This window comes from Nuphar pumila, chromosome 3 (assembly GCF_984573655.1).
Source record: "Nuphar pumila chromosome 3, dmNupPumi1.hap1.1, whole genome shotgun sequence".
Classification (NCBI taxonomy): domain Eukaryota; kingdom Viridiplantae; phylum Streptophyta; class Magnoliopsida; order Nymphaeales; family Nymphaeaceae; genus Nuphar; species Nuphar pumila.
In genome coordinates, this window is record NC_143251.1 from 104592776 (window position 1) to 104616542 (window position 23767).

General features: G+C 34.5%; 1 protein-coding gene across 1 annotated transcript in view; it reads left to right on the plus strand.

The window, feature by feature from the left end:
• The first annotated feature begins 1201 nt into the window (after positions 1-1201).
• The window catches only part of LOC149843188 (kinesin-like protein KIN-12A), a 68026-nt gene continuing 45460 nt past the window's right edge, over positions 1202-23767 (plus strand). Inside the window, exons 1-6 of the mRNA XM_090000852.1 lie at positions 1202-1237; positions 1871-1954; positions 2066-2191; positions 2303-2362; positions 2449-2502; positions 2592-2684. Of these exons, the coding sequence (XP_089856978.1) occupies positions 1202-1237; positions 1871-1954; positions 2066-2191; positions 2303-2362; positions 2449-2502; positions 2592-2684 (453 nt within the window). The remainder of the gene's footprint in view (positions 1238-1870; positions 1955-2065; positions 2192-2302; positions 2363-2448; positions 2503-2591; positions 2685-23767) is intronic.

Here is a 23767-nt window from a genome sequence, read left to right on the forward strand (position 1 = left end):
CCGTGGGGAGAGATGACCGTTTTAATGGATGAATTTTCAGAAATCATGGGATTACCAGAACCAGCTGGTCAGCCAAGCGATCCCTTAGAACATCAATTCCTGATCAATGTCAAGGGTTTGGACCCCCGAGATTCATTAGCTCGTATGACAGGTCACCGATCCTGGCCCCTGATCCAGTTGGAGGAAAATGAATATGTCGACCTGCTTGAGTTGTACCGCCAGTACGGGACCTTCGTTGAAGTCAGTTCGCTATCCAGGACAGTTAAAGAAAGGATTCAGAATGCAATGGTTCTGTGCACTGTAGGACTATCTCTCTTCCCAGATGGACAAAACTACATGGACATCAGAATAATCCAGCTTATGAGAAGATGGGGAAGTCGACAAACCAATCGCCTCTCCATAGCCATGGCAGCGCTCGCCTTACTGATCGTCGTTCATCTGGATCACCCGCCCAATCTGCATCAGCATAAATGATGATATCATGACCCCCGCCTGGATCTAATTCTCTTTTCTTATATACCAAGCCATCACCAACTGTACCTTACAGATAACGAAGTATCCTTTTGACTGCCTCCATATGCGACGTATGAGGTTCATGCATAAACTGAGACACCTGATTAACCGAATACACTATGTCAGGTCTAGTAAAAGTTAGATATTGCAGCATGCCAACTATGCTACGATACTTAGTGGGATATCCATATATATCCCCTTCTCTAGAACTCAGTTTCTGATGAATGACACTTGGAGTTGCTAATGGCTTACAATCTGCCATGCCTGCCCTGCTGAGAATGTCCAACATGTATTTGTGTTGAGTAAGCGTAAGTGTATCACATCTTTTATCAACTTCCACCCCAAGGAAATACCGCAGCTCTCCCAAATCTTTCATTTTGAATCTCTGATTTAGTAACTTCTTCACCTTCTCAATGTGATCTTTGCAGTTTCCTATGATGATGATGTCATCTACATATATCAATAAAAGAGTATAGACGCCTTGTTCATTGTGAATGAAGAACGAGAAGCTTGTTTTAATCCATATAGTGCCCTCTTCAACTTGCATACATACTGCTTGGCGTCTCGTTCTGCATACCCAGTGGGTTGTTCCATGTAGACTTCATCTTTTAAGTCCTCGTGTGAAAAGGCATTTTTAACATCCAACTGGCTCAATATCCATCCATGTTCATTGGCTAGACTCAACACAATGCGAATAGTTCCCATCTTCACTACAGGACTGAAGGTTTCATCAAAGTCTTGTCCTTGTTCTTGTGTGAATCCCTTGGGTACTAATTTGGCTACTAATTTGGCTTTGTATCTTTCGATGCTTCCATCTGGTTTATATTTTATCTTGTATACCCATTTTGACCCAACGGCATTTCTGTTTGGTGGTTTAGGCACAATCTCCCATGTCCCACATTCATGTAAGGCTTCCATTTCTTCATTCATGGCTTCAACCCATCTTCTAGAACTTGCAGCTTGATAGAACATGAGAGGCTCATCCTCTTTACTTATGGATGTCAAAAATATCTGAAAATCCAACGAAATTTTTTTATAACTTACCCACTTGTCGAGCGGATGTCGAATATGTGAGGATCTTCTGATATCTATCATCTGAGAAGCAGAATCAGGAGGATCCGAACCTGTACAAGGGATGGATGAAGGCTCTTTCTCTCGCCGGGTTAAAATTCTGAGTTTTGATCTTGACAGATTCTTGTGCAGGATGATGAGTTTCTGTCTGATGTTTTAGTCTTTGAAGCCTTTAGGTCTTGTTGAAGAAAATATGTTGATTTTCACACGTTCTATTAACAGCATTTTCTTATTAAGTTCGGTTGAGACATGCAATGTCTTCATTTTCACTTTTTGTTTTTTCCAGGAAGATATGTTCCAGCTTGTTGGTGTGCCACTGGTGGAGAATTGTTTGGCAGGGCTTAATAGCTCAATATTTGCGTACGGGCAGGTAATAATCTTATAATTGCCATCATAATTAGTCCTCCAAATCTCAAAGCTCTCTTTCTATATTAGCATGAATTTTAATCCTGGAGAACATTGTGGTGTCTATTTGTTCCAGACTGGCAGTGGCAAAACTTATACAATGTGGGGGCCTGCTAATGCTCTTACTGAAGGCAATTCTTCAAGTGCCCACTTGGGTATAACCCCTAGTGTCTTTGAGCAGTTGTTTGCCCGAATCCAGCAAGTAGGTTCCACATTTTCCTTTTTTTAAATCACAAAATCTATTCTTCAATATGAAAATGTTGGTCTTTTTAGTGATTTTGTTGTGTTTTTGAGATTTGTTTTATATTCGCAGGAGCAAGTCAAACATTCTGACAGACAGCTGAGTTACCAGTGTCACTGTTCTTTTCTAGAGGTAGTGTGATTTATGACTAAACTGTATGTCTTCTGATCAATTGATTCTGTTCTTCCAATACTTAGATTGTGATTTGTCAATCCCAGATCTATAATGAACAAATTACTGATTTACTGGATCCAAATCAAAAAAATCTGCAGGTAGTAGTCATGCCCATGTTGTATTAAGTACTGTAATAAGATACTATGTTCCATCTGCATTATGTCTAACATCCTGAATGCAATAACAGATCAGAGAAGATGTTAAAACAGGTGTCTATGTTGAAAACCTTACAGAGGATTACGTGCATTCCATGAAAGATCTTACCCAGCTTTTGGTAAAGGTATATATGTCAGCTACATGAGTCTGCATTTGATTTTTTTTTGCTCTTTGCTTTCTTCAACTCGACCAGGTAAATTATTGTTTTCTTTCTGGTCAATTATGATTATAACAAACAAATTCATTGGCTTAGGTAATGCTGTAAGTTATACTAAATGTATGTACCAAATTGTTCAAGCCAGCATTATTAAAAAAAAATAGAGTAGAGTCAATAAGACCTATCTTTTAAGTGATTGAGATTTGAGATCAATTTGGAAGGGGATCAACAAAATAATACATGGCAAACAAGAAAATAACAAAGACTAGTTTTAAGATTACAAAAATAATGACTATTGTAATTCACCAAAGGATAATATGCTGGCTTCGTGCATAAAAAACTGTCAGATAAATAGAAAATAACAAAGAAATAACAAGAAAAAATATGAAACAAAAGAATACTGGAAAAATGACAAAGAAAAGTTTTAATATTACAAAGAAAACAAGAAAATAACAAAGAAAAGTTTTAAGATTACAAAAAATAAAATGATGTAAATATTAAACAATGACTATTGTAATTTACCAAATGACAATATGTTGCTTAGTGCATAAAAATTGTCAGATAAATAAAAAATAACAAAGAAATAATGAGGAAAAATTTGAAACGAAAGTATACAGGAAAAATAACAAAGAAAAGTTTTAATATTACAAAAAAAATGATGTAAATATTAAACAATGACTATCATAATTCTCTAAAGCGTATAAAGTTGCTTAGAGCATAAATAGATTGACATCAGACAAATCAACAAGAAAAAGAAGCAACATGTAGTCTAGCAATTTACTGTAGTACACTTGAGCAAAATATAAGTAGCCATTTTGACCATGATACTAAATAGAAATCTCAATGTTATCATTCTTATGATTATCCTGGCATTATAATTTTTGGAAGCACAATCTTGTATGCACCTTTGAACATTGTTTTCTGTGCAATGCTTGATCAGAGGCATTGCCCGAGCACTTCTGTCTGTTCCAAAGACAGACCCCCCCCCCCCCCCCCCTCCTTTCTACAACTTTCCAATGAGTACAAAGGCTGAATTAATTTTGATTGACTTGGCACTTGGGATGCTATGGATGAAAACATGGTCTCTGTGGATCTTATGGAATTTCACTTGCTTGTTTTAATAATGGTCAGCCATACTGCAAAACACATACAACAAGGTTATATAGAGGACCTGCAATGGTCTGGTTTCCTTGCTGGTTTCAACTCCCTTTGGTCATCATTTGTGTATCTTACACCATGTACCTTCATTGAGTAAAAGGATGAATTAATTTTGATTGACTCGGCACTTGGGATGCTATGGATGAAAACATGGTCTCTGTGGATCTTATGGAATTTCACTTGCTTGTTTTAATAATGGTCAGCCATAGTGCAAAACACATACAACAAGGTTATATAGAGGACCTACAATGGTCTGGTTTCCTTGCTGATTTCAACTCCCTTTGGTCATCATTTGTGTATCTTACACCAGGTACCTTCATTGAGGCTGTAGAACATGAATGATTAGAATATTCATTTTAGAAAACGGTGAAACACGGTTTCTGTAGATCTTATGGAATTTCACTTGTTAGCTTTGATAATGGTTAGCCATAGTCCAAAAGCAGCAAAACACATACAAAGGTCATATAGAGGATATGCAATAATAGTCTGGTTTCCTTGCTGATTTCAACTCCAATTTGGGCATCATTGTCCTTCATTGAGGCTGTGGAACACTGATAATTAAAATAGTCATTTAGACTAAAGCTTAAAGTTGATGGGCTAGTTGAGATACTTCAATCTCAAATTAGGTTATTGGCTAGGAGAGTTTATACCAGTGCCCATTTTTAGTAGTCCAATCAGTGGTGCTCAAACAGAAATTCTTGTACGAAACCGCCGTATCCCATTGGTTCCCCTAAACTTGATGGGCTAGTTGAGATACTTCAATCTCAAATTAGGTTATTGGCTAGGAGAGTTTATACCAGTGCCACCCATGTTTAGTTGTACAATCAGTGGTGCTCAAACAGCCATTCTTGTACCAAACCATCATATCCCATTGGTTCTTCTTCATGTCATGATGCTCATTACTTGCATCATCTTTAGACAAAGGATGCTGCCTCAAAAAACAAGGGGAAAAACATCCTGTTTATTCTTGATGGACATGAATCATGTACATAACAACCACCTTAGCTTTGTTGATCATCTCACTATGTAAGCAAGCTCTTGTTAAATTATGTAATCAACCATGTAATCTAATATATATATTTTATATGAAAAAAATATTTTCCTATTGATTATAGCCGTAGGGGTAGTTTAGTCTTTTTACAACATATTCTTTTTTGAATATGTTTTGTAATTATTTTTCTTTTTCTTTTTCATTTTATTTTATTCGTTTTTGTAAAAGGTAGTGTGTACCTTGGCGGGATCCACCATCTAGTCGTTGGGCCCCTTCCAACGGTCACATTTGTGACCGTTGGAGGGGCTCCAACGACTAGAAGTGGAGCCCCTCCAAGGCCTCCACTTCCTCTATTTAAAGGGGCTCTCCCCTTGTGTATTTTTATGGCTTTGGGTTAAAGTCCAAGCATTCAATAAAGCCTTTTATTCTTTTAGTGCATTTGTGAGATTGATTTGTGCTTTTGTGCACAAGTATTCTAAGTGTTCTTATTGTGCATGTGTGCACGCATTTATTATCAAGAATATTAAGGTCTTGATCTTAGTATCTTGTTGAAGATAAGTTCACATAGTATCAGAGCCTCGTTGAAGGAGGATCGTGCATTTCTTCATTTTTTGAGTGCCTCGAAAAACGTGTCTTCAAGCTATTGGAGTTTGAAGTGGATCATCTTCTTCGGACAATATTTTAGAAGCCTCTTTTGTCAAGAAAGACTTGAAAATCTTTTGAGGTACATGTTATTTTTCAACTTCTATCCTCTCTAATGGGCGAAAAGGACTCCCACTTCTCCCTTGGGTTTAAACTTAATGGTTCAAATTATCATGTTTGGGTCGGTAATATAAAAGCCCATATTTAATGGAAAGGGGCTTTGGGGGTATGTTCAAGGTTCGATACCGGAACCCGAACAAAAAATTACAATCGTTGAAAAGGGGGATATTAAGATCCTTGAAGGAGAGAAAGACAAAGGGCTCTTGAAGAGTATTAAAGAAAGCATGACGAATGGGAGATGAAAAACTTCAAGATCTTGTCTTGGATTTTTTCATCCGTTGAAACCAAGATAAACGCCAACATCATTAAGTTCAAAAAAGCTTTCGAAGCTTGGTTATATCTTGAGAAAATGTATACTTCAAGAGATTTGTCACACAAGTACTATCTCCAAAAAAGGGTATTGACCCTCCAACAAAATAAGATGTTTATTCGGGAATACTTTGCCGAATTATCTTCTATTTGGGACGAGCTAGCTATGCTTAAACCAAAATGGAGTGGAGAAGCGATTGAATTAAGACACAAACAACTAGAGGAAGATCGGTTCTTCAATTTTCTAAATGGACTTAGACCTGAATTTGAACAAATTCGGTCCTCCCTTCTCTTTGCCTTCACATCTCCCTCAATTGAAGATGTAATCACTAAGTTAAGTGGTGATGAAACCCGTATGGGGATTAGTAAGAGTAATCCTAGCATTCTTGCTACCTCTTCTACTCAAAAAGATTGTGAAGGGGTAAATGCCGTGTCAAGACCGGGGAATAATGTGAAGGCCTACAAACCTCCTCACTTCAAGAATCAAGGTCAAGAAGGAAACGATCAATATGGCAAAAGAAACTATAGCAAATTAAATTGCCATTTTTGTAAAGAACTGGGGCATATCAAACCCATTTGCCCTAAATGAAAAAAATTAATTGCGATGGCTATGACATCCCAACCGGAGGAATGATCATCATCATCAAATGGGTCTCTTTCTCTTCAACAAACAGTGGAAGCTTTATAACCTCTTCTCAAGGGAGGCATTTCCGGAGCCGCTATGTCAACTTCTTCTCCTCCCGGTAAGACATCTTGGCTTTTAGATTCTGGTGCATCTTTCCATATGACCCCAAGTGCTTATTCTCTTTCCGATTTTTTCTAAAAATGCTCTTCTATCTTTTGTCTCAATGGCTGATGGAACACCTCTTGAAATTAAAGGAATAGGCAATTTTGAAAAACAAGATTTCTTTGTTCCAAAAATTCGTCTTATACCAAAATTAAATTTAAATTTACTTTCGGTCTCTCAACTCTCGGACCATGGATACAGGATCGCCGGTCCGGGAGGTTGATTGAGGAAGGCTCTAGGAGAGGAGACCTCTACTACGTTGATTTTTTTCAAGTTCCCAAGAATCAATTTTGTAATTTTGTTCAAAACAAAGATATTCATGTATGACATAAGAGCTTGGGACATCCCAACATTGTTAAAATCTCTTGCCTTTTATTAAACATCTTTGTAAACGAGATTTTTTATGTAATTAATGTATTCTTGGGAAGATGAAAAGTCTACCTTTTACTCAAAGATCCATGTTTACGACAAAACCCTTTGAAATTGTTCATTCCGATGTATGGGGTCCGACTCTTGTGATATCTAAAGGAGGATTCTCATATTATGTGATTTTCGTGGACGATTACACTAGGTTTTGTTGGATATACTTTTTTAAACATAAACATGAAGTTTTTTCAACATTTAAAATTTTTCATATGATGGTTTTAAATCATTTCAATGGAAGTTTAAAAATTCTTGGGTCTGACTCTGGAGGTGAATACCTTTCAAGAGTTATCTTGAAAGTTTTGGTATTCTCCATAAAAAATATTGTCCAAAAACCCCTCAACAAAATGGGTTAGCTGAACGAAAGCATAGGCATGTCATTGAAATAACTAGAACCTTGTTCATTTCGCAAAATATTCCAAAGAAACTCTGGGCTGAGGCAACTCTTATTTCAGTCTATCTCATAAATAGACTTCCATCAAAAAATTTAAACAAGATTTCTCCATTTGAAAAATTATATGAAAAAGAACCTGATTATAGCAGGTTAAGGGTTTTTTGATGTAAATGTTTTGTCCTTACTGATAAAAATGACAAACTTTCTCCAAAGGCCATTCCTTGTGCCTTTCTTGGTTATTCTGAAACCCAAAAGGGTTTTCGTTGTTATGATGTTAATAATATAAAATGAAAAATGTTTAAATTATTTGCTTTCGATGGTTGCATTGAAAAAAGCAATTGAATTATATTGTGAAAATTGAGAACCTAAAAATAAAGAGCTAGGTACATCATATTATAGCCTTGACTGTTGGGCCTCGAAACTCATATGGATTTTATTTTTGAAGTTAAATTATTTAATTAGAGTGCGCAGCGAAAGCGTGATGAACTATATTTTGGTAGTTCTTTTGTTTGATGCTTATATCGAATTTCAGGGATAAAATTTTTTGTAATTGAGGTAGGATATAAAACCCAAAAATTTTCTTTGGCAATTAAAATGAATAAATGATGAACTTTATGTGCATCTATGACATTAGTGTAATTTCTTGGTTTTCTCAAAATTTTTGATTTTGTTGATTTTCTTGATTTTAAATTATTATGAAATTAAGTCTAAAGTTATAAAAAATATTGCAAGAATAATTATAAAATTTAAAATATGTGGACTAAACAAGAAAATGAATGATTTGTATGTATTTAGGTTATAGATATTGGACCTGCATCTAAATTCTAACATTTGAATCTAATATGGATTTGTACCTTAAATTAGGTAGTGGATTTAACTAATAGTATTTGGATCAAACCCAATTAGGTTGGATATAACTCACGGTATTTGGATCTAATTAGGGATAGATTGGGTTAGATACAACTCAGTATATTGGATCCAATCTCATTGGATTGAACCCATAGGGTCAGATGCTCCGAACAACATCATTATTGTTTCGAAAGAAATTTTGGCCGATCAGTGGTTCATCTATTAAATCATATTCAACATTTTCGTTTCTCATTTCGAGGGCATCAAAATCAACAATCTACATGCCTAAATTGGTGTTAATTTAAGCATTTTATCATTCACAAAAGTTTATGCCTAATTATAGGTCAAAAATTAATATTTTCAGCATTAACTAAAATTTTCTATGGATCCATATACAAACTGCTAAATCTAAGACCATCATGACGATCTACATTTCAAGGGCAATCGAAACGACTATTTAAACGTCAAATTCTGATGAGTCTTTGGGTCTGTAAGCTTCCCATAAGGTTACCATATTAGTGGAGCCCAAACCAGGGTAAGAAGTTCCCACCTTTCTTTTCTAGCTTAACTAATTTATAAATCTAATGAATTAAGACTTATAATTTATTTTTTATTTTATTAATAAAAAATTTAATAGATTAACCTTTTGTAAACACCCCAAATTTTTACCCTCATTCACAAACACCTACCTCTTGCCACTGGGACCCACTCTCTGCAGTCTTCAGAGAACTAACTGGTCAATATTTGAGCCAAGGCTATTCATAGCCCAAATTTTATAAAAAAAAAACAATACACCATCCTACAATCAAGATTTAATCCTCATTTTGGCTCAATTTCAATCATCAATCCTTGCTTCTGCGAAAGGTCTGGGACTTCAAATCCCTTAGCCAAGGTTTGTCTTTTACATTTCATTTCATATCATCTCGCATCATTGTATGTTATTGCATGACATTTCATTACATTGCATCTCATTGTCGAGATCCAGCATTCCTATTTTCAAAATCTCTAATCCAGATTCAATTTTAAAACTTTTCTTTCAAGATCAATTTTATAAACCTAGGTTTTGCATCGATATTTTTCATTTGTTAACCCCCAGGATCTTATTTTCTTCAGAAAAACAATCTGGATTTATTTTAAAATCAATTTTTAACTGATTTCAATCCTCAGATGAGATCCATCTAGGTGGTGTCGCTTCTGGATTCTTTCATTTATCAAATTTCTTAAAAATCTAAGAGTCTTAGTTGGATCAGGACTCTATCTTTTTATCTTTTTAAACCTTTTTCAAAATTCTATTTTGGTTCTAAATCAGATGTGATCTTATTCCATGTCCATTTCTATCATTTTGGCCAAAATTTCAGAGTCCTAGTTGGATCAGGACTCTTTTCCTAGAGTCCCAGTTGGATCAAGACTTTGCCTTTTACTACCATTTTAATCTATTTTTGCGAAAATCTTTTAAAATCTTAGAGTCTCAGTCGAATTAGGACTCTTTCTCAGAGTCCTAATTGGATCATGACTCTTTTTTCAGAGTCCCAATTGGATCAGGACTTTGCCTTTTACTTCTATTTTTACCTGTTTTTGAGAAAACCTTTCAAAATCTTTCGTTTTAGCCAAAATTTTAGAGTTCTAGTTGGATCAGAACTCTTTTTCAGAGTTTCAGTTGGATTAGGATTTTATCCTGCTTTTATCTTTTACTTGTATTCTTCACTTGTTTTAAAAAATCTTCTCATCTGACTTTCAAAAGAGCCAAAATCTTAGAGTCCTAGTAGGATTAGGACTCTTTTTCGGAATCCCAATCGGATCAGGACTCTATGTTTTACTGGCATTTCTATCTGTTTTGATAAATCTTTTTCAAACTCTTTCATTTTGGCTCAAAAATTCAGAGTTTCGGTCAGATTAGGACTCCATCTTTCGTTGCCATTTTTACTTGTTTTCAACCAAATCTTTCGAAATCTTTCGAAAAAAGTTAGAAACTCAGAGTTTTAGTTGAACCAGGACTCTATTCAAAGAGTCCTAGTTGGATCAGAACTCTGAACCTGACCTCAATTTTGATAGAATATTTCAAAAATCTCCTCATTTATCTCTTCAGAAACCAAAATTGTTACACTTTTATAACAAAATTTCAAAATTCTAGGATTCTATCTTAGAGTCCTAATCGAATCAGGGCTCTAGCCGAATTTCATTTTTTAGCTTCATTTTCACTTGTTTTCAAAAGTTCTTTTTAAAATCTCATCATTTGCTTTCTAGAAAATTAAAAATTTCTAGAGTTCTAGTCGAATTAAGACTCTTCCTCAGAGTCCTAGTCAGATCAGGACTCTGAACCTGACTTCAATTTCTACCCTATTTTCACCTGTTTTCCAAAATCTTCTTGTTTGTTTTCTCATAAAATCCAAAAGTTTAAGAGTCCTAGTCAAATTAGAACTATGTCCCCAGAGTCCTAGTTGGATCAAAACTCTGTTCTGATTTTACTGCTTGTTGCCATTTCACTAGTTTTCGCAAATTCTTTCATCTATTTTTCAGCAAAGACCCAAAATCTAGAGTTTTAGTCTGATTAGGACTCTGTCTTAGAGTTCTAATATGATCAGGACTCTATTCTGAATCTTGTTTCTACCTCCATTTCCATTTTTTTCATTTGTTTTTCGAAAATTAGTCTATTTTGCAGAGTTCTAGTTGATTCAGGACTCTATTTGAGAGTTTCGATTGAGTTCAAACTCTAACTCTGACTGTATTTTCTGACTTATTTTTACCAGTTTTGAGAAAATCTTTCAAAATCCTCTTCATTTGACTTTCAAAAACCTAAATCTCAGAGTTTTAGTTAGTTCTGGACTCTGGTCCAGAGTTTCAGTTCGCTTAGGACTCTGTTTTCAAAATCTCTGAATTTCATCTGTTGATTTTAATTCCATTTTAAAACCATTTTCAGTCTTTATTTCAACTTTTTCAAAACTCTAATGTGGGGCCCACTCAGTTGGCGTCATGTCTGGAGGAGTTCTGATTTCTCATTTTCAAGTTTTAAAATCATTTTTGAAAAATCAAATGGGGCCCACACTAGGTGGCACCACATTTAGAGTTCTTTTAGGTTAATTAAAAGTCTAGTTAGGTGTTGATTAGGTAATTAGGGCTAAGGTTAGTTTAGGAAAATTCCAAAAAAATTGCCCCCCACATGTGCCTATCAAATCAATTAGGAAACTTTCTAAAAATAGAATTTTGAAAATCTTTTAAGAGAGACCAAAGGGGGGGGGGTCGACCCCTATTCTCCCTCTCTCACTTTCTTGGAGCTTCTCTCTCCTTCCAGCACCCTCTCCTTTCTCCATTGTAGCTGCAGCCCCCAAGGTAAATCCCTTCAACCTTATTTCATAGTTTTCATTAATTTTTTATTGTATTTCATATAATTTGTCATTGTCGTCCCCTTTGTTTATGGATTTTAACCATGGTTTTCATTTAAGAACCTCAAAATAGGTTCAAGAAGATGATCTAACTCTGTTTCATTGTGTTTTTCAGGATTCTAATCCGTTAGAATCGTTAAGAACTCTATTTTTTAAGTTTTTAACCAATAAAAGATGAGATTTGCTCGTTAAATGGGCTAAATCCATCTTTTCAAAAGGTAAATCAAATCTAACCATGAATTCCCTGGATTTTTTTTGTTTTCTTATCATAATAGTGTTTATCTCATATGTTTCAGCATCTATTTCAATTTCGTTATGCTTTTTACATATTTTTTTCATTAACTTACATGTTCAAATTAGGGTTTTTAGTGTTTTATTGGGTATTCATGTATTTTGATTCTGGATCTGTAGAAATCATATTATTTAATACATAAATATTCATTAAAAAAATTGAATTTTTTAGGGTAGGCTCATGGATTTGTCAGTGACTCCCTGTAAAAAAATCAGATGATTTTGGGTTCGGAAACTCTATCAAAAAGATATAAAGCCGAACCGTGATCCTTGACACTTGAAATCGTTATTGAGATTCAGGTGTAACTTGAAGATTAGATATTTCTGTCATCCGAGATTCAATTTATAATCCGTAAACTGCAGTAGCTTTGTCTTGGTGTCTATTATTTAGTGTATTTTTCTCATAATTTTATGTCACTGTCTGCTATTTTCCTCCTGTCAAAAAATAGGATCCACTTCTCAGAACAAGTTAAGCTTTGTTTAAACCTTAGTTCAACTTGTGTTAATTGTATCTCCCTAACCGCAAATCCGACTGATGATCTGTAAAAAGGAAACTCTTTTTATGAATGTCTACTATTTACTGCTAAAATTTTATAAATTTTGAATAAGATTTGTTATTTTTCCTTGTACCCGAAACTAGAAGTGTCTATTTTTACATATTTTATATTCGTTAAATTTAAGAGTACATTGCCAGAATAATATCTCCCTGACCAAAAATGATTTTTTTGATTTATTAATAGAGAAATCTCTTTTTTTCTGTCTAGTATCTCTCAGTAAAATTTTATGAATTTCTATGGTTATTTGATCCCTAAATCGAGTCTAACACTGTGACAGGTATGTGTTCGCGAGTAAAAATTGTATATTTTAGAGTTATTGTGTAATTTTTATATTAAAATCATGTCAAAAATAAATATTTTTTATTATATCTAAATTTTAGGGTTATGATAACTATCCATATTAATTTTGATTAATTTTTTAATTCATTTGATAGGCTATTTGATGAAAATATGAAAACAGGATGCCCGTGGAGTCCCGATCCAAGCAAAAAATCATGACTTTGTGTTATTTTTAATTTTTTTCATAAAAGTTCATATTTTTATGGTTTTTTCATGTTTAGAATCATGCTAAGACACTTTATATTCGATTTGGCTTTGATTTGAGTCTTTTTAAGCCCTAAATCCAAAGTTTTATCAAAATATTTTCTGAAAACCCTGATTTCAAGGCCATAGTCTTGTTTTCAGGGGTATTTTTGTCAATTTTCTCTAAATTCTGAATTTCAAAGTTATTTATTTTTATTATTTCTTTAATTTTATATTATATTTTATTATGTTTATTTCAGAAAAACATGGAAAAAGGTTTATATCCGGATAAATCCAGTAATTTTTAGATATTACTGGATAAATCTAGAAAAGCCAACATATTTTCACTAACAACTTTTCTAGTTTTGCAGAGATATTCAAGGCTATTTTTCTTTTATTTTTATTTGTTTAAATTCAATTCGTGATGTAAATTATAAATAAATTTGGAATACGAATTTAAATTTCTGCCTAGATTAGGGTTTGCATGTGCATATAGTTTAATTTTATAATAGTGTCAATGTGTGATAAATGATGATTCAAGCATATTCAAATTCACCATTGTCTACACGAATGGCACGTGCACTAGCTTCTAGGGAGTTGGTAAACTCGATTGAGTTCGTATTTATGGCCATAGTCAGAATACGAACAAAATCCAAATTTATCATCTTCTTTTAAGCCACAATCAACCTACACTCTTAGGCTATCTTCAAAAACCATTGCATGTTTCAATCTTTTATAAATGTTTTTCTCCTTTTAGAATCAAATGATATATATTCAATCCATATCTGTGGCCATAGTTAGGGATATGAGGTGAAATTACTTCATTAAAGTTCTATAAGGCACATAAACTTGATTTTCCAAATAATTTTCTCAAAAGTTCTTCAGAAAATATTTTCTTCAAAATTGCATTCATTCATCTAAGTTTAGATTGCATCATGAAAGTATTTCACAGGGCCACACGCCCCTTTTTCTGATTCATTTTTTCGATCCCATTTCAGAAAAATCAATTTTCTCAAAATTTTCCAAGTCTTTCTCAGAAATTGATTTTCTCAAAACCCTTGGTTTTCAAGGATGTTTCAAGTATTTCCTAAGTTCAAATAACGATTTTCCAAGTTATAACATCTTCAATTTCAAAGTTCAAATTAAGAGAAATCAATTTTCTCCAAGTCATTTTGAGTTTTTCTCAGAAATCGATTTTCATGGATTTCTCATAAATCGGCACTTCTTTCCTTCAGAAATATTCTTTCAATAAGGCTCACGATTTTCATAGTGTCATCCTTTTTTAAGAATTTTTCCAAGCATTTCAAATTTCTGAAGCATACATCATATTTTCAATCTGCATTTTCTGAGCACATACCTGATTCTCTACGCATTTAGGAAATAGAACACGATTTAGACAAGTTGAGCAAAACAAAGTACATGATTGATCCTTGGTTCAATTACCCCTGGTAAAGGTGTTAGAAACGGTTGAACCTCGTACCGACAGGCGAGTCTGTGAACACCCCAAATTTTTTAAAAATTTGTAAAAATTTCTCTTTTTGCCCCTGGACCCCATTTCTGAATAATTGAGTCAGTTTTAATCAAAATTCCAGTTTATTTCTCGGATTTTACTGGAATCAGATTCATTTTTTATATCTGACTCAATTTTGGATCCGGATCCAATGTCAAAATCCAATTCTGAGCCCTGTTATCCAATTTTCAAATCAAAATTATAAAAATATCAAAAATAGCTTCTAAATGACTAAGAGAGTCCATCCGGTATCCGCTTGGATCCACTGCTCTGTATTTCTCGATTCAAGGTCAAAAACTTGAATATTTTCTCAAAACCTGGATTCAGACCCGTTTTTTGAAGAAATTTCTAAAAAATAGCCCTGAATTCTCAGAAAATCTCTCTTTTGTAAATATTTTCAAATTTTCATAAAAATAGTTTTAAATCCCCAATTTTCCCACAGTTTTAAAGTTTTATTTCAAAAAAACACCAAAAAATATAAAGAGAGAGAAATTGTAAAGAAAAAGAACAAAAAAATCAAAATGGAAAAAGAAAAATACAAAAAAAGGTTTAAAATCCCTTTTTGAAAGTTGTTTTGTGAAGACCCCCCCCCCCCAAATTTTTGAGAAAAACTTTTGGAAAGGTCCACCTCTTTAAAAAATTTCAAAAATTGGAAGGACTCAATTTGAAAAAATGTAACGGTCTTCACCTATATAAACAGACCTCCAGGGATCGACATTCCCATCCGTCTTCACTCCATCATCGCGTCTCTTCTCTGATCTCTCCCCCCTTCTCCTCTTCTTCAACAGTAGAGGGATTCCCCTTAAGTGGCAGAAGGAGCCTCGAGTCCCTCTTCCAAGTCAAGTAAGTACCCTTCTTCCCCTTTTCTATTTTCTGTAAGCATCTCTTTCCTTTTATTTTCAACATTTCTTCATTTTGATTTTTTTTTTGTTCTTCTTCATTTCTTTTCTTTTATTTGCATTGTAAGGCACAAGTGTAAACACCCCAATTTTTTCAAAATCTTTTAAATATCACCTTTTTGCCCCTGATTTCATTTTCTGAGCAATTGAGTCACTATTAAATCTAAATTCCAGTTCATTTCTCAAGTTTTACTGAAATTAAATTCATTTTATATATCTAACTTGATTTCGGATCCGGATCCATTGTCCAGATCCATATCTGAGTCTCGTTGTCCAACTTTTAAATAAAAATTAGAGAAAAAGCCAAAAAAGTTTTAAAATAGCTCGGATAGTCCATCCGGCATCCGTTTGGATCCGTCGTGTTGTATTTCTCGATTCAAGTTTCAAAACTCAACATTTCCTCAAAACCTGGATCCAAACCCATTTTCTGAAAGAATTTCCCCAAAATAACCCTGATTTCTCATAAAAACCCTTCTTTTGTAAATATCTTAACATTTTGTAAAATCAGTTTAAATTCCTTAGTTTTTAGAGTTTTGTTTTCAAAAAATACAAAAAAAAAAGAAAATGTCAAGAAAAAAAGAAAAAAATAAGAAAATAGAAAAAGAAAAAAACACAAAAATAATCTTTTGAAAACACCTTTTGAAAATCGAGTTTTATGAAAAGCACCTATTTTAGCGAAATTTCGTAAAAAAAAAACCCTCTTGGTAAAATCTTGAAAGTAAAGCGGGCATATGGCAAAATTTCTTTTTAGGGTTTTTAACGAGGAGAAGACCGCCTCTCTCCACCTCTCGAAGCATCCTGCATCTTCAATCCCCTTTCTTCTGCCGCCCTCTTTTATCCCTCCATGGCTGAACCCTCCATTTCCAACCCCTCATCACCAACAACCCCCATCTTCACCTCCCTAAACCCTTCATCGCCAACCAAAACCTCCATTCTCGACCCTTCTTCTCATCCCTACATAAACAAACCGTAGCTCTCCCTTCTTCTCATCCGTCTTCACCCCTCCTGACCTATTTCTTCCTCCCCTCTTCCTCATTCCCTCTTCTCTTCCTCTTCAGCAAAAGGGGGGGGGGGTCATCGTTAAGCATCCATCAACTATATTCCTCTTGGTTTCTCTGAGTTAGCCGAAGCAAGGAGATCATCCCTGCAGTAAGATCGAGAAGGAACCGTCGTCATCCGTTGCCTGGTGGCTCTCCTTAAGCCTTCATCTGAACTCTCGTCTTCAGAATTCGTGTGAACAAGGTGAGAATCCCCTTTTACTCCCCTTCTTAGATTTTTAGTTTTTTTTTTCTTTTCCTTTTATTGAAGCAATATGCTGCAGTATCAGTCTGCTTATCGCAGCCCTGACTTGCATTTGCAATAAGATTTCACCCCCAATCAGGGTTACATCTCCTTCATTGTTCATTTTTTTTTTTTTACCTTTCGTTATGAATTTCCATTTCCTATTGGTTGTAACGGGATGTTGGCATTTCATGGGATTCCGATTTTGGAATCAAGCTGTTATGGCGTCTTATTCATAGTTGTCTTTTTTTTTTAACGAAGGGCATCTGTTTCCTTCTCCTTTCGTTTTCATCCTTTTAGCCTCATAATATGTAATGTCTTCCTCTGCATTAACACGAAATTTCCCTTTTATGGATCCATCCTGCTGTGCTTTGATCAGAGATGGGTGTGAATAATAAAATCTCACTATGGGTGCTAAAACATGACAGCAATTGGATGAGGATGTTGGCAGCGCCAACCTTGTGCATGACTGATGAACACCCATCTTTACCTGCTTCCATTTCTTTTATTTTTTTTTACTTTGTTCCACTGTAGCCTTCAGCATTTGGAAACACCTGATCATCACAAGGACCATCTGGCACCTCTGTCATTCTATCCCTCTATTTTATTTTATCCTTCTTTAGAGCCCAGCTCCACTAGAAAATATCATCTACAGTTTTGCCATGGTAGTTCCTATACTTGTATTGTTGCATAAGCTCAAGCCCCCTTTTAAATACTTATATGTATAGGTCGATGTAGTGAGGTCCACTGATCCCCTGCACATCCATCTCTCTATGATATCATGCATTTTATTTCAGTGCTTCATCCTAACCATGTTACAATTTTAAGCTGCATTGTATTCCATAAATTAGGATAAGCATTGCATCACCTCAATTTGTTGTATCCAACAAATTTCAGTAGTAGCATCATCTGCATTTGTTCTAATCCAATAACCTATCTCCATCCTCACAGCAGCATTTCATCTGTTGAAACTGACCCATCCTGCATATCATCCATGGTTTCTCTATCAGTTACCTCTGTTTGATTCCCCTTATATTTCCCATTCTGATAGAGCGTGACCATCTCAATAGCATTTCTACACACATATACCATCCCCAGTATCATATATTCTGCTAAAAGTCTTATACCCCCCCCTTTTTTTGATCTAATGTCCAGTTATATTCGTGTGGTTAGTGATCCCAATGATACCATCAATCTTTTTGGGGAAATTAGGAAGAGATGTCAACGTGATTATGTCCAGAATGAAGCTTAACTATCATGTTCACCAAGCATGACATATTTCATCATACTGTCCATTGCTGGAATCTAATTCATAGCAGCACTTGCTATAAAAGCATCAACCCGCTGAAGATAGTTATTGGGATCCATTAAAAGGTCTAGTTTATCTATTGCAGAAGATTGATTTAAAGGTATGTTGCCTCCATCTCCTTTAGTTATATTGTTAACATATGGTTCAATATTTTTATCTCTCCATTAGATATATATGCTTTTACACTCAGATTTTCCCATAACATGGTGTTTTAGTTCTCATTTGGTAAGTCGTTATTTCTGTAATTTTACACTCTGAATCCATTATCATGCTGATAGCTTCAATCCTTATGTAGTCTGGAATCATCAAGTTCAGAAGCAAAGGGAAACGACACATGAGATGACAACATTTTTTTTTGAAGGTTGAACTGCAAGGACATAGACAGAGAGTGAGGCGTGAAAGTATAAATGTGCTACGTGGCCATTTTGGGCTGATGCTGCCCTAGGAAACTGCTTCTTTGAGAGATAGATTTAACTAAATCCATCTTTCAACATGTTCAAAAACTTTAAGTGCAGCTGCAGCTATAAAGCATGAGGTTGATAGAAGGCTATTCATTAATGCTGCACTACGAAAACAAAGAAAAGAAGTTATTGAACAGGTTATCAGTAACCTACAAATAATATTAGCCTACAGCAGGTTTGAAACTTCCTTCCCAGCATCCATGTCTTATCAATTGCTTGATGTGAACTCCTGTTGTGAAATTTCTGTAAAACTTTGCTTAATTTTTCCCATAATTTGCTTAGAGGATGTTAGTTTTATTGCAAAATGAAACTGATATCTGTTATAAGATTTGTTTGGGCCCGCCACATCACTACTGCATGCATCATGCACAACCCAGTTTCATCCCCTTATAATTTGTATACTCATCCAATCTTGCTTTCTCATACGTTACACTGCTACATCAAAGTTGAGGGTTGTATGAAGCTACTGAGCACTCGCCTTGTACTGGGAAAACCAAATTTTTGATTTGTTTGGCAATATCCCTCTGAGTTAATGTGAAAAACTTGTTTGGGCAATCACGGAATAAAATTTCTGAGTCACTATGGGATTTACCAAACTGTTGTGAAATATTTTGTTTGTTGAGTTAAAGTAGGCCATCCTACTAACTCAAAGAAAATTAAGACTTGATTCACTACAACAACCTATGATTCAAAAGTCTGGTTCCAGTTTGACACATATCCTGCTATCATGCATGTACCATTTAATGTACAGAAAATAAAAAGTTTTACTATTAGGGAAGGAGTTGAAAATCTCGATTTTTTTTTTTTTACATACATGGTAACTTACATATTTGCTTCCACCTTATGAATCCACCATTTCCTGCTATATTATTTGCTATATAGGTTATACCCACTTGTTTTCATATTTTTACAAACACCTTCATTCCCAACAGCATCCTGCTGTTGCCCATTCATAAGCATTGTATTCCCAGCATACACACTCTGTGTGTTCACCAATAGACTTATTGCAGCCCACCTGCTACAGTATCCCTTGCAGTAACCCCAAGCCACCAATACCCTGTCACATCCCCTGTATTTTATTGCAGAATATTGTCTCATTCAGAATCTGATTTCACCTTCATTTAGCCACTGGGAGATTGGAAAAGGCTGGGAAGTGTATGACCTACTGAGCTGAAACCAAGTGCTCTAATTAACTAAAACTTAGCTATGATGAAGCCCGGATTGGTTGAGATCAAGATGCCCTATTGGTTCGTCATGATCGACTGCAAAGATCAAATCAAGATTGGATTACAACTTGCAGCATTTCATCCTAATATCCCATTGTCGCATCTTATACCTTCGTTTCAGCCCATACTGAGCAGTGATCCATCCGAAAATTCCTGCACATATCAGGCACCCCTGTCAATGAGCATAACAGAGAACAACCATTGATAGAACAATTATCAGTTGAACAATCAAGGAACATGCTTCCTTAAGTCAATCGTATAACCATAGCACCTTGGTGATTGTTCATAGCAGTCTATAATCTGCTATAATTTCGCACATTCATAAGCATGTTATGATTCATACTCACGGCTATTCTTCAGATTGATCGTTGGTGGCCATTACATTTTGATGTAGGCATTCATAGCAGCCTATGGGCTGCCGGGATTTTATAGACGATAGTTTGCCATGAACATCCACGAGAGTCGCCTAGCCCATGGGTAATGCCTCATCCCCCATATACCCACAGCCTAGTCAGATATCAGCATCCCACTTTACATGAACTTATAGCCCCATCAGGCATAGGCACATTGTTTAGCATAGGTAAGTCATCTCCAATTAGAGCCAGTTGTAGGTATGTACATCCTTTCAACATAAGTACAGTCCCATACATCTCCGTTGTATTCCCATACCCATTTAGATGAATATGTTCACACAAGCTTTTTCTGTTCAGTATAAGCATAATGCCTAGATTTTGTCTTATATTTGCACCCTTGCTTTACTGACTCTGTTTTGCAGAAATGATGTAATATATCAAGTTTTCTTTCTAGATTAGGACTCTGTCATCTTAATTTAAGTTTTTATAATGTAATAGTTAGATATAATGAGAATTCTATACTTTTCAGTCTTAGATTAGAATATCATAAATTGCTTATTTTCATGCTTTTTACTTTTGTTTTCCAAAAAAAAATCACAATGGGAATATGAATGGCACGTGCACCATTTCGTAAGAGGTAATTAATCCTAGGTTGATGATTTATATCAATGGCCATAGTCAGGATGTAAACAAAACTTAGTAATTTTATGTTTTATAAAATAAACACTGGGTCCACACTAGATCCGTTTCAAAATTCATCATATTTTCTTTAAATATTTTCCTCTTTTATCAGTGTTTGATTTAAAAATAATTTTATATATATACCAATGGTGGTCAGGGTATATTGAGGGTTAATTTCATCTTAAACTCTATAAAAGCATCAAAAATGTATTTTATTCTTCACTTGAATTTAAATGTGGTTATTATATAATATATTCAATGACCATAGTCAGGGATATATTATATCTTTAATCTCATTTTTAATTCATTTAAAGAATGGAATAGCTTTTCAAAATCCAATTTCAAATTCTTTAAATTCATTCATCATTTAGGATATAATTGCATCATATTTTCAAAATTCCTTTTTCAAAATTTCAAGTGATTCTTTTCTTCTTTTCTCAGAATTAAATCTTATTTATAGATTCAAATTCAATTCTATCTCATTTTCAAGATTCAAAATTCGATTTCAAAGTCCAATTTAACTTTGAAAAATTCAAATTCATTTCAAAACTTTAAAATTTCCAATCGAACTTCAAGGTTCCAATCAACTTTGAAATTCCAAATTCAAGCTTCAAATTCGAAATCCAATTCGACTTTGAAATTCATTTGTATACTCAAAATTCAATTCTCAAATCAAATTCCAAATTTCATTGTCAAGATTCAAATTCAAATTCAAATTCAAATTCAATTCAATATCTCTATTTTCAAAGTTCAATTTAAACTTTAAAACCTCTGATTCATCTTCTGATTTCAAATCCAAAATCAAGTTTATTTTCTCATCTTCAAAATCCAAGTTTTAAGATTGATTCCAAATTCAAGTCTTTTTCTAAGTTTTAAATTTAATCTGGGTTTTCAAAACCCAGACCCATCTTCAAAAGTCCCATTTGGACTTTCAAAATCCAAATCCAAAATTAGATCCAAATTACATCTTGGATTTCAGATTTCAAATCCAAAATCCATTTTAGGATCCAGAATCCAATTTCACTTTGGATCTCAGACTTCATATCTAAACCCATTTTAGGTCCAGAATTCAACTTCCACTTTGGATCTCAGACTTAAGATCCAAACCCATTTTAGGATCCAGAATTCAACTTCCATTTTGGATCTCACACTTCAAATCCAAATCCATTTTAGGATCCAGAATTCAACTTTCACTTTGGATCTCAGATTTCATATCCGATTCCATTTTAGGATCCAGAATCCAATTTCACTTTGGATCTCAGACTTCAGATCCAATTCCACTTTAGGATCCAGAATCCAACTTCACTTTATATCTCAAATTTCAGATCAAATTCCATTTTAGAATCCAGAATCCAATTTCACTTTGGATCTCAAATTTGAGATCCAAATTCCATTTAGGATCCAGAATTCAATTCCATCTTAAATTTCAGATTTCAAATCCAATTCCACTTTCAAAACCCATCTGGACTTCTTAAATCTATTTCTATTTTTAAATTCCATTTGGATCGTTCAAGTCCAAGTTCCATCCTGACTTTAAATTTTAAATTCAATTCCATTTCAAAATTTATCTCTTCTCCTAAATCTAAGTTCAAAATCCATTTTTCTGACTTTGAAATTTCCTTCCTTTTCCCTTTTTCTCTCATCTTCAAACCATTCCTTCCCAAATTCAAAAGACTTATTTTCTCAACTCTGATCATTTCAAAGACTTAGAACTTCTCTGATCTATCTCAAGTTCTAAGTTAGATTCTACCATTCAAAAACCATTTCTTCACTCCATTATCAAGCACTTGAGATTTTCAAATCATTTTTCAAAAAGCGCATACATCCCTGCATTGCACAAGCATGATTCTTTGTACATTTAGACTTAGGATAAATTCTTAGATAATATTTAGGCAAAGCAAAAGGCATAAATTCGATCCTTGGTTTGATTACCCCTGGTAAAGGCGCCAGGAACGGTCGAACCTCGTACCGACGAGCGAATCCCGTCTCTTCATTTTCCCGCAATATATTTCAAAACGGAGGCGAGTAATTTTCTAAATATTTTCAAATTAACGTCAAGTGAGACCCCGCGAAAGAGTTTCTCTTCTTCTCTTCTCTTCTCTTCTTTTCTCTTCTCTCTTTTTTTTCTGTCTTTTATTTTTCTCCTATCAAAAAGGAAGAAAATAGAAGTTAGAAAGGAAAAGAGAAGGAAGAGAGAGAAACCACAAGAGAGGAAAAATTTTGCGATGATCACAACAAGTGGTGGGAATCGACCTGCATATAGCAGGATCGACTCACCTGTTGCTACAGCAATGGAATCTTTGATTCCAACACTTGCTTTGCTTCCTTTAAAAAATTTCCTTCGTTCAAGCAATTTGAATGTTAATTGATTTGGTTTGTCCCTATATTCAGATCCCATTTCCCCTTTCTTATTTTGATTTTGATTTTTTGATTTTCTATAATTTTCTGTTTATATTGGATTCTTGATTTCATCTCATACATGGTTTTATATGCTGGCAACCAGTGATGCCTCGCAATGGCATCACCGATTCACCTGGATTTAATATATTCCAATATGCTTTCAGGGATTTATTTTCATTTCCTTCCTATTGATCCACGCTTATTCCCCTTTTGCTTCATTGATTGTATGTGTTGCGAACTCACCATCCGGGTGTTATGATCCTGCATTCCCTTATTGAAGTGAGTGAGTTCTCAGGTCGGGGAGTTAGGAGCTAGCAGTTCCATACTTTGGTCGGTTGTATCCCATTTTCCATTTCATCGACAGATTTTGTTTATTTGTCGTGTTATTAGCTTTCTCATTATGCATGATCGTTTTGTTTATCCCATTTCTTTTTCGTCTATTTTTGACATCAATGTTTGTTATAAAAATTACCCAGAACTGGTTTAATCAAAGATATCTGCATTCAA